Consider the following 12464-nt stretch of genomic DNA (forward strand, 5'->3'; position numbering starts at 1 on the left):
CTGGCTTCTGACTGTATTTTGTCTCCATAATCTAAGCGGAGGGCCCTTCTCTTTGCCAGTGATTTGTTCAGTTCCAGGCAGATGTGAGGCCAAGCAGAGATGAAACGTTCCTCTCAAACCCTGCCAGCTCTGGCCCTTGGCTGTCAAGCCCTCCGCCCCATCGTGGCCTTTATCTCCAGGGCTGACTTCACCCAGTGGCTGCCTTAGCAGTTTCGAGGTTATATTTGATTGAAGCTGGGGAAGCTTGGGAGTCCTGTAAGGGTCTGAGAAGGGCTAAGGCGAGGGTCCAAAATTCCATATGTAGTCGATAAAACCAGATCTCTCCTCGGGCATTGCTTGGAATAAAGGTCTGTATAACCTTGGGAGAGGCTTCATTAAAACAAAAAATCTCAGGACGAAGGAGTACAAAGCTACCAGGCAAAATAGTCATGCTCCCTGTATTTTAACTGTATTTCATTTCATGTTATATTGCTCAAATTGAATGTGCCTATGAGAGAATTTACCAGTTAAATGAAACTCTTCCAGTGTAATGCCAACATCAGATCTTTAAAAACACAGTAAGTTATAAAAGAGAAAATGAACAGTAAGTAAACTACACCAAAAGCTAACCCGAATCTTGGATTCTTTTTGTAGGTTTCTCATTTCAAGCGTTCGATGTAAATGAGCAGATAATTATTTTAAAGAAAGCTAAGGGTTAAATCCTCATATGACTTGCTGACCAGAGTGTGTAGAAGATTTCGCAATCGTTGCTGTCTTATGCAACTCGAGAATAAAAGTCTCTTATAAATATATGATTGTTTATGACATCACTCAAAAAGGAGAGTTTAACATCTAGAGTTTTCCCCCTCAGGAATTCTCAGATTCTAGTAAACGACTGTTGGGAACTAGGAGCCAGCAGGGGGTCATATAAGAACACCGGAGTAGTTCTGTGAAGTAAGGAGGCCCTGCCCGTCCACGCAGCTGTGGGAGGAAGTAGAAGCGATTGTACGGGCAAGGAGGGAGGGCAAGACCCAACCTCCCCAGAGGCTGCATTTCTCACACCTCCACACCCCACGCACTGCTGCACGTTGCTCCAGGCTCCTCGTCTCATCCTCGGAACTTGATTTGTCTGTTTGCATCAAATGCCTTTCATACTCAGTTATCTGGTTTTCAGTCCAGAGCTGATCGGGACAATTATGCTAGGAAAGGTCATATGGGAAACTGTGAGGCCAAAGTGATGACAGCTGGAGAAGTGACAGAGGACATCCCCTCGTCTAAGGAGGAAACTGAAAATGTCCCTGCAGAACAGCCTGGCCCCACCCAAGGCCCACAGGCGCCGCCACTGACGGTCTCTGAGTCATTAGGAAGCCAATCCTGGTTACCGTCATGGTCCTCTGCTGAAGAATGCTTGAATACATGTCAGAAATAATCCCTCTAAAAATGGTTACTCTTCCTTGTTTAAAGAAGATCTTATTTATTTATTTTTAGAGAGGGGAAGGGAGGGAGAAAGAGAAGCAAAGAAACATCATTGTGTAGTTGCCTCTCACGTGCCCCCCTGCTTGGGACCCAGCCTGCAACCCAGGCGTGTCCCCCAGACTGGGAGTCAAACCAGCAACCCTTTGGTTCGCATGCCGGCACTCAATCTGCTGAGCCACACCAGCCAGGGCACTCTTCTTCATTTACGTTTGAATGTTTGAGAAGGGATAAGTAATAGTTATCTAGAAAGTTCATTTATGTGGGAAAAGCTTGCCTCCTCACGATGCTAGAAAAATGAGGCATTATGGCATCAAGCATTTTGTAAAGCTATACTTCTAATTATGAAAATATATCCCTCCAGACACAACTGAGTTAAGTGACTATGGGAGAGAAAGCCAGATTAAAAAAAAAAAACAAAACGAATAAAGCTAGTGGGAGTGTCTGTAGCTGGGACCCAAGTAAATGTTGCTGCACAAACGCTTGGCAGTTGGCAGATGAGCTGAAACAGCACTTGTCTGTAGATTTGTGAGCAAGAGGGTGGAGCAGACTTTGTAGGCTGGAAACCAGACAACTTGCAGAGAAATTGCTGGAGAAAAGGGGCAGCTGGGTGAGGATTTAGGGGGTCAGATAAATGCTAGGGGGGGAGATAAAATTCACAACCTCTGTGCAAATGATATTTATGAGATGCTGGTGTGGGCTGTGGAATTCCAAACACATGAGATGAGACTTGAGTGCGCTCCAGCTGTTAATAGCATCCAAAGTGAAATGTAAAAAGTTTTGAATTGGAAATCGGCATGTTTCAGAGGGGTGTGCATTCCCCTTTGGTGGGTATCGAACCGAGCTGTTCGGAGCCTTGACAGCTACACCTCCAGTTCCCCCTTTGCGTGACGGTGGATTGAAAGCTGTCTTTGTCCTTCCTGTCTCAGGTCACATGGCCAGGTACACAGCCATCCTCAACCAGATTCCCAGCCACTCCTCATCAATCCGGACCATCCAAGGACCTCCCGGGGAGCCAGGGAGACCGGGCCCTCCTGGAACCCCTGGGGAGCAAGGGCCCCCAGGTACCCCAGGCTTCCCAGGAAATGCAGGTGTACCAGGGAATCCAGGAGAACGAGGTAAGCTGGGCCACCCCCTGGCTGAGAGCAATGAAGCAGAGCCGAACAATGGTGCCTCAAAAGTGATCAAGTCCGAGAAAATGGACCCGAGTTCATTTTATCCCCATCTGTTCTGTGGCTTCTTATTTTTCCCCAAGGTTGAGAGAGTTGAGGAATCTACCAAGTGTTTATCAGGAGCCACATCTGCTTATATGAGAAAAGAGAATCAGAAGCCCCCAGTCCCTCGAAGAGGCTTTTGTGCTCATGAGAGAACCATGCCCCCTGTAGATGGAGGAAGTAGGAGAAGATGCCCCTCTCTGGACATACGTGGCATCACGTATCCATCACGGCTAGCAGAGAGCTCTCTTCCTGGGTCCGGCACTTCTTTTGTGCATGCCCATGCTGGGTGACATGGTTAGTGGCAGCCCTGAAGCAAGGCCTGAGTCACATTGTTCTGTGATTCCCATGTGCCTGTGTAGATCATGCTAGCTCTCAGCTTCGAATTAAATACTGTCTGTGGCTCATCTTCCTAGGGTAGGAGGCAGCATTTTATTTAATAATCAAACAGACCAATGTTTTATATTTCCTACCAAACTTTCTTTAACATAGAGATACTACTTAGCCTTTTCTTCTACCCTTTACAGGACCTCACTGTACTGCATAATACAATAGTAAGATCAAAGAGATGTGGGAAATTGGGGCTAGATATTAACCACAAAGAGATGGGAAAAGAGGCGACTGATAAAAGTATTTTCTACGACACAATTTACGGAATGTGGATCTGAGCAAAAAATTAGCTACTTGCTCTGGGAGTCACGTTGCTTTTGTGAGATGGGTAGGGTGTGTTCCTTTTATAAGATCCGGGATGTAAAATGCAGATGACAAAGGTTCTGTTTCACGTTCACTCTTGATCCACGCCAACAGGCCAAGCGCATTTCTTGCATCTGCAGTTTTGCGCCCATTGTTCCACTTTGGAAATGTCCCTTTCATTTTCTGTCTTCTGTTTGTCTGCGTCTGAATTCAAGGCTTAGCCTAACCCCTGTCTCATGTGTGAGGTTGGCTTGATCATCCCAGACCACAAATATCTCTCCCACCAAACCCCTGATGCCCTGATCATCTCTCTCCCCATTTTAACACCCATCAGCTGTTAACGAACCATGAGATTTCTGGGAACAGGGATCAGGTCTGAACTGCTTTGCACATTAACAGCTACTCACTAGATTATCGTTTCCTTGACCCAATTCTGATTTTCCTCTCTGAAGGCTGATTCAAGGGCACTGAGTCAGCAGACGCAGAGACGGGCACAATTTCCCTGCAGGACGCCAGAGATCTGGCCGCCAGCAGGGTGGCCCCCTCTGTCAGCAGGGCACCTCTAGTGGTGCTGGTGACGGGTCAGCCGTGACTCCGGGAGCACAGAGCCAATGCCTGCGTCACCCTCAGCGAGTCACAAGTTGTCTTTGTTCTCTTCGGAAACCCTGTCCTTGTTCCTGCCAGGCTGAGTCTCTCTCTTTTTTTTTTTTAAGATTTTATTTATTTATTTATTTATTTTTAGAGAGGGAAGGGAGGGAGGGAGGGAGGGAGGGGGAGACAGACAGACAGACAGACAGACATCAATGTGCGGTTGCTGGGGTTATGGCCTGCAACCCAGCAATGTACCCTGACTGGGAATCGAACCTGCAACACTTTGGTTCCCAGCCCGCGCTCAATCCACTGAGCTATGCCAGCCAGGGCCAGGCTGAGTCTCTCTTGCTCTGCAAGAGCACTTGCATGCCTAGACCAGGAGAAAAGAACTCAGGAGTTCTCAAACCGTGGCCAGACAACCCTTGAAATATGAATTTCCATGATATAATCTTAGCTACCTATGGATATACAAGGGGGGACCTCCCCCCCCCCAAAAAAAATGGAATTATCTTCTGGAGGGTAGGCCGTTGTAGCACAGGCTTCCCCTGCTGGGTGAGTGCTCTAGGAATCCACCTGTATCGGTGCACCAGCTGGCGTTGTGAGAAGCTGCATTGGATTCGGTTAATTTTTTTGGAAGATTCTTTCAATGCGTTTGCCCTTTGCCTGAGGGATGATTTAGGAGTGCACCCGCTCACACCGTGCTTGCTGAGTGATCAGCAGCTTTTAACCAAAACCAGCAGGACCCCTGTGCCCCGCCCTCCCTATTTACCTGATCTTGTGACAAGCGACTTTGTGTTTCCCTGGATGAAAAAAAGTCCTCAAAGGGAAATGTTTTGCGGAAGAGGTGAAACGAAAAATGGCAGAAGCCCTAAAAGGCATTAAAATCGACAAGCTCAAAAACTACGTTGAGCCGTGGGGAAAGTCTTAATGTGTGGATTGCGTCAAATGGAGAGTTCTTCGAAGGTGACTGAAGTGTAAACATGTAAGAATAAGTACATACTTTTTTTATAAATAAATTATGGGTTTTTGCCCCCCCCCCACCGCCTCATATATATTCCAAAAGAGTGCAGTATAGAAACAGAACTCGGAAACTGACAAACACATGGAAGATCACGGTGAGACAGAAGATACCCTCTGAGCAGGAGGGAAGGTGATTTTATCCATCACCACCTGATGGGAGTGGCTTGGGGTTTGAGGCCAGGGTTCATAGGCCAACATCCCCAAAATAGTGGACCAGAAGAACCATCCATTTAAAGATTTTCATGTTTAAATTGTATACCCATAACAGCTGGAATCCATATCTGGTTTGTTTTGCACAATAAATCAGCAAACGTTCACTGAACGCAGCGTTTATGCAAGACTTTTGGCTTGGCAGTGTGTGAGATAATGCTGTAATCACGGCTTTCACGTTTAGGCACCGGACGCATCTGCCAGCATTGTGCTCAGTCCTATATATATATGCGCATTCTCGTTTGGATGAAACAGAAGACGTGGTTTGGAAGGAATATTGAGTGTTACTGAATGTACAAGCTAGGAGATGGTAAACTAGAACCAAATAATGTTGGAAATAAATGCCGTCAGAAGGGGGTCCGTATTCTCCCCAGTTTTCGGTGAGGAAGCTGAGACTCATCTGATCGTCAGTCGTCCAAGGTCCCTTAGCTGCACCACAGGGGACCAGAGTGTACATGCAGATCCCTGTGATCACAGAGTGTCTGTGCTTGCTCCACTCTGCCCTGTTGCTACCTTTGACTCCACTGCCTAGTGGGGGTTTCACGTGAGGGGCCAGAACTGGGGAGCATCTGGTGAACCCTGTTTCATGATGGCGTCTGATAACTACATTTCAAATGTCGTAGCAGACTGTGGCCCTGCCGTCTTCAAGATCCTTGAGCGCTCTGTTCTGCTGTGTTTCGATAGCCTGGGGGCATCCGTGACCTGGCAAAGGACCCGCTTGGGGATGAAGCCGGATGATCTGTTGGATAAATATGAATGTGGTCAAAACATTTCCTGTGTTTGCACATTTGGGCATTTGATGAGTGTTCCATGATTGTAGCATGTGTCTGGGCTATGTAAGAGTCCAAGCGGGGGAGTTACCTGTAGGGATACTGGTCATGGGGCTGGCAATTTGAGGTGTACCTATAGATGTTATACTTCTCTTCTGGTATCTCACCCTGGGGGCAAGTAGGGGAAAACCTGGAACAAGGCAATTCAGTCCTGTTTTACTTCTGTTATCTTAGAAAAGAAACCGTTTGTGGTGCTGCTGTAGCTGGAAGCATCATGACAGGTGGACAGCTTGGGGTTGGAGGCATCAGTCACACGAGGGTGAGGCTAGTAAGTCACTTTGCCACTTACTAGCTATGCCATTTTGGCTGTTTGGTCTTACAACGTAACCTTTATAGATCATCATTCATTCCTTTACATGCCTGGCACAGTGCTGGGTGTTAAGGGAAGAGCAGTGAACAGGACATACATTCCTGCCTTCATGCTCCTAGCATGGAGACAGATCTTAAACAAAAAAAAACACATGACTCATTTAATAGCAGTTGTAAGAGGTGCTGTGAACAAATGCGAGGTGTTGTATGAGCACAGAAGAGGGGGCCCTGACAGTCAGCTGATGTTTTAGCTGAGCGAGACCTGAAAGTTGGGAGTTTGGCGTGTAAATAAGAGAGTTAGAGGAGGGCGGACTAGGCAGAGACAGCAATAGCACAGCCAAAGGCCCTGAGATGGGAAAGGGCTTGACACCTTTAAAGCCATGGTTCTCAACCCTAGCGAACATATTTGCTTTCTGTAACAAATAATTTTGCCACATCTCTTCTGTTGTTCTAAAATGAAACTCATAGATAATAAAAATAACTTATCTTCACACATAATTTTAAAAACTAGAATGCACTCTAGTGTAATATAAAACAGGAAAAGGGAAGTCATTTATAGTCTAATAATTTACTCCCTGCTGCAAATTCTCAGCACGCCAACACTGAAAACATAATGAAGAGGTCAGAAGGAAGTTATGTTTAAGAATTACTGAGCGTGCACCAGCTACAAATGCAGGTTCATGGAACTCCTTAGTCTTGCTACCTTTGTCTCTGTCGTGTTCACAGTGAAGAGTTACTAAGATAGCAGATACATCATTGACATGACGCAAATAAATGTAAATGACCTCCTCCTACTTTTCAGGCACCTGTTCCTGGGTCAGCAGACCTCTTGCTTGCCCGTTATATTTGCTTTTCTTACTAAGGCCTTCTCTGGAGAAGCCTTCCAATGCCGACCGTCCCTGAAACCAGGTGATAGTGGCGGTGTCTTTTCCATCCAGTGCCTGGGAAACATTGAGTGCGAAAGACTGGCTGGTATCATTCCAAAGACCTTCCCCGTCGGAACTCGTTAAGTCCTGTAGGTGTCATGAGCTCTTTACATTCACTCTGTGGAATCAGATATTTTGGGTGCTAAGAATGCTAGTCACTCCATCATTATTACTGAAGACAAAAATAAAAATCATGTTGGAATATCATCTTTAATCAAGAGAATATTTCCCATTTTGTTTGCTACTCAGATTCATTTTCTGTTGTTCTTTAAGGACATTGACGTTGGAAAGTTACTGCCCTCAAGCTTTTCCTGCCACAGACAGCCACATTCCTAATGGTTAAGTCAGGAAAGACAAGATTTAAGCGTCCGGTTTTTATCACTCCGAGCGTTCTGTGGTTAACTGGAAAAAAGATGGACTTTGTTGCAGACAATGAGAAAAGGGGGAAGCGAGGAGGGGGAGATGAGGAGTCCCAGCTGAACTTGGTCCCCAGGCAGCCACAGGTGGAGCGGCACCCAGCCATCCTCTGGGTGCCCCGTGTCCATGACAACCGCTGGCAGAGTCAGGACGGAAAAATGCTGCAGACTCAGGATGCTACATCTGCATCCTTCACGCTCAGGCCTCAGTTCACTGTGAATCAGTGAGGCTGAGAAGTCCACAGAGGAAACTGGGTCCCAGATTCATTCAAAGCCGAGAGAGAAGGAAGGGTCCTATATTCACCATTCCTGTGGTGGAAAGGAGCTGTTGGCACTGACGATACGTTTGGCAGTAAACTTTGGTCACAAGTTCAAAATGAAAGCACTGCGGCTGTGAGCCAGGAACGCCTCAGTGGTAAGCATCTGTGGAACTTCTTAATGACCCTTGTATCCTGCTTTAATTCCTGGAAAAATTATTTTTATGGGACAGATTAATTTGATTAAAGAAAGAGGGCTGGTAGAGCTCTCATAATCATTTTCTGGTTGTTGCTTAAATATTTACAAGTCTTCCCTGTGATCTTGTGTTATAGTTGATACTGGGTTGCATGAGACATAGTCTTTTCATGGCTGTTAAAACCTTGCTGAAGTACGTGTTTGCTTTGCTGCTCTCTCGCTTCCCCGTCCCCTGCCTCTCATCTTCTGAGATGAACGCCAGAGAAGCAAAGATAGAGCGTTCTCTTTTCTCACCCGATATTTGTCTGGCAAAGTCCAGTTTGAATGTCCTTTGGAGCAAGACCTTTCCCTGAAGGTTTGGTGGATTGTGTTTTCCTAGTATCAAGTTAATTTAAGGCAATGGATGCTCTTTATCTTTGTATTATCTTTTATTTTTGTGGGGTTTGTTGTCTTATTACAAAGGGACTCTACATTCATCGTGGCTGTAGAGAGAAGCTCTATGTGTTAGTGATCTATTACTATGCAACGAATTACCCTAAAACAGCACTTGAAGACAACAACACATACAGGATCCCGGTTTTTATGGGCCAGGGACTCAGGAGTGGTTTCGCTGGGTGGCTCTGGCTCAGGGTCCTCCAGGAGGCTGCAGTCAAGATGTTAGCCAGGCCTGCAGCCAGCTCCCTGAAGGTCTGACTGGGTCTGGCAGCCCTGCATCCGAGACGGCTCACTCACAGCACCACTGGCAGGAGTCTCAGGCCCTCCCTGGCTCCTCCACATACAGTCTGCAGGAGAGGGGTGGGTCCCTCCACAGGGGTGCTTGAATGTTCTCGAAACATGGTGGCTTCTTTCTGCCAAGCCAGCAGATCCAAGAGACACAGCAGGGAGGAGTTCACCATGCTTTTTTTGTGACTGTGTGGTCTCCGAAGTCACAAGCGTTTACTTTTGGCATGTTCGGTCAGGAGGGAGTCCCTTAGCCCTGCCCACGGGCAGGCGGAGAGGGGTTAGGGTGTATGTGTCCAAGAGGGGAGTATCACAGAACGGGGGAATATGTATTTGATCTCATTCTTTTACATCGAAGCCAGTCCTCTGGCTTTGCAACGTGACAGGGTGATGCTCTCATTCCTAAGACCGATTTCCGAGCAGGCTGCCTTCTGAGACACGTGCGAAGGGCTGGCTCACTCTGCGCCTGCCTGTTTTCGCTATTTAAATGGGTGTTTTTCTCCCCCACCACCTTTAAGTTATTCAAATGCCAGATGTAGCTTTATAGAGGGAAATATAAGATATAGATTTAAGCACCTTGAAAGAGTAGCACCTACTGGAAAAATGTTTCGGTAGACTAACAGTTTTTTGTATTCCTGCTTCAGGAAGCAGTCAGGATAAAGTCATTTTTCCGAATAAACACGAAGAATGATTTTTAAAAAGCAGCTGACAAAATTACCCTCAAATTGTGTTCCTCTCCCTCTGTAGTTAGTAGAATAAGGCTATTACAATAACCAAGAACTGTAACTGGTATTTTGTCTTCTTTTTGCCACGAAAGCTAATATAATTGCTTCTGTAGCTTTCACGTTTTTTGGAACACTTAATTGGAGGGTCTGTGCAATCGGTGCTAGCAGGTTCCTCACACTGAATTTCAGTCACCGTCTGGAGTAGTGGGGTTGTGCTAGAAATACTCCTCGAGGTTAATGCCATTTAGACAAGATATCTTTGTGTGGTCCCAGTCCCTATTTTCTAGCCAAACCCAACTGCTCAGTGCTCTAGGTGTTAGTCAGCTTTTGCTGCATAACAAACCACAAAAATCTTGGTAGCGTACAATAAGTAATTACTTTTTATCACATTTCTGTGGGAGGTGGAGACAGCTGCGCTGTGCTGGGGCCCTGGCGGGAGGGGAGGTGGCTCCCCATTCTCCTTGTGGCAATGGCAGAGACGAGACAGGGCCACCCAGCCTCCCAGTCCTATGTCAGGCCTCTGCACGTCGTTGCCACTAACATCCCATTAGTCAGAGCAAGTCACGTGGCCAAGCCCCAAACCAAGGGCGATGAAAGAGTCCTAGCGTGGGAATGGGGGCATAATTCTGCTGTAAAACAGTAAAGAATTTAGACCACTAATTCAGTCTACCCTGTTCCTCATACATGCCTGTTCCTTTCCCAACACACTCAAGGCTGATCCCTGTTGTAGCCTGTTCTTATGCCCCTTCCTTGGTGTTCACATGCCCTTTCCACCCTCCAGAACCCTTGCTCTTCCCCTGGCCCATTCATACTCATCTCAAGAGTCACCTCTGTCAGACTATTCCTTCTTCACGTGGTGCTTTTGTTTGGTCGGTGTATTCGTTATTGCTGTGCTGCCCTGTTCCAACTGGACTAGACTGAATTAGATCTTCCTCATTTTTGTGCTTCTCTGTCCCCAGGCACATGCCTCCAACCACAGCATTTCCTGCTCTATTGCAATCGCTGATGTACTTATCTTTCCCTTGGACCGTGCCTTTCATCTGTACATTGCCCCACATGGAGCCTGAACAAACAGTCACTTGATAAATGAATACACGGCAGATCCCTACCTCATCAGCATGGGAAACACATCACTTAGCACCCAGGTAGAATATACGGTAGCATACACTTCCTTGAATCATCTTTGAATGGTTTCATTTTTGTTAATCCTGTCTCACCAATGAGGCTACGTGCTCCCCAAAGACCAAACTTAATGTCTCTTTTCCTTTCATTCCCCATAATATCCAAAATATAATAGTTATTTCATGAGTCATAAGTGATTTATGCTGTTGATTACCGCTAGCGTTTTGGCTGCCTTCCTCATTCACCCTAGAGCCACGGTACAAGCAGAAACCCATGTGATTATAGTACGTCAACCCTGAGACATCTTGTTAATAGTCCATTACTGCCAAGTCGACAATGTCAGCATTTTCTTCAAGTCATCATCATATAAATTTAGCCCAAAAAGTAAGGTGAGATGTTTAAATAGGAGTTTTGGTTATACTGGTTAGGAAAGGCATATAACATAGCAAATGCATGGGACATTTCCGTGCTCAAATATGTGTCTAAGTCAGATGTCTGTGATCGAAGATTAAAGGACTTCCTAGATATATTGTCTGTGTGGGGAGGGGGGTGGGAGGGGAGAGAGAGATTGAGAGTCTCTTTCTTTTAAATGTACAAAAGTTCTTTGCCATTTTCCAAATTTCTGGCCTTGAACATAAGCAAGTGAATTGGCAAGAAAACATATACTAGTTTATGTGATAAAAGTAACACTGTTTATATTAGCTTTGATAAACCATTTTCACTGAATTTTTTGACATGAATTTTCTTTAAAAAAGGATTTTGATTATTTTATTTTTAGAGAAAGGGGGAGGGAAGGAGAAAGAAAGGCAGAGAAACATCACTGTGTGGTTGCCTCTCGTGTGCCCCCTGCTGGAGACCTGGCCTGCAACCGAGGCATGTGCTCTGACCGGGAATCAAACTGGCGACCCTTTGGTTCACAGGCCAGCACTCAATCCACTGAGCCACACCAGCCCGGGCTTGACATGACTTTTAAAGCAATAAATGTAATGATTACATAAATCAAAGTGCATTTATATAGTTGGGTGAAAACATACATGGATGTAGGTATCTTCATTAACCCTTTTCGTTTTCACTAATTGTCATAAATTGAACTTTGTCACTAAATTACTATGTGACTATAGCAAAGTAGTTTGACTTTTCTGAACCTCTTTGCTGGTTTGGGAACACGTAAGGATCCTAGATGCAAGTTGTACTTATTTAATAGTGCATTTGTCATGCTTATTAAGAAGGGCTGTTGAACATAACACATTCTGTTTTAAACTCTGCAGACCCTGGCCCTGTCCCAATGCCCTGACATAACTCTTGTTTTCCATGCATGCAGAGCATCATATCACTTTTCAGTTCTGCAAGGAATGATGACCAGACCAAGCTCTAAGTTAATGATCTTCGTCTGGTTGAATATTCATTCTGAACCCAAAATGGCCATTTTTTCTAAGCCATAAAAATTGGCTCGCTTTCCTGCTAACTTTGAATTCTTTATATTTTTTCCTAAAAGTGAATGTTGGATGGGCAATGGTGGATGGGCAATTATAATTTTGAAACTGGAAGTGATAGGTTTGCATTGAGCCTGACATTCTCATGATGTCCCTAGAAGGTCATAGTGTCAGGGCAAAAGTAGGTGGGCAAAAAGCCAGGACTCCTGGTGCCTCATCTCATCCCCGTTCCTATTTGCCATGCACCTGTAGTTGTGAACAGTCAACCTGCAAACAGGTAACCAGCTGTGTATCCTCTTCTTTCCTCCCTCCCTTCCCCCTCTACACCCTCCATGCTCCCTCCTAATTTC

At 45.7% G+C, this 12464-nt stretch overlaps 1 protein-coding gene across 3 annotated transcripts in view; it reads left to right on the top strand.

Annotated features, from left to right (window-relative positions):
* The window catches only part of COL14A1 (collagen type XIV alpha 1 chain), a 194939-nt gene that overhangs the window by 171576 nt on the left and 10899 nt on the right, over nucleotides 1-12464 (top strand). For all 3 annotated transcript variants that reach the window (XM_036031381.1, XM_028534047.2, XM_036031380.1), the window contains exon 45: nucleotides 2382-2570. In XM_036031381.1, coding sequence (XP_035887274.1) covers nucleotides 2382-2570 — 189 coding nt within the window. The remainder of the gene's footprint in view (nucleotides 1-2381; nucleotides 2571-12464) is intronic.

Source organism: Phyllostomus discolor, chromosome 7 (genome assembly GCF_004126475.2).
Source record: "Phyllostomus discolor isolate MPI-MPIP mPhyDis1 chromosome 7, mPhyDis1.pri.v3, whole genome shotgun sequence".
Lineage (NCBI taxonomy): Eukaryota > Metazoa > Chordata > Mammalia > Chiroptera > Phyllostomidae > Phyllostomus > Phyllostomus discolor.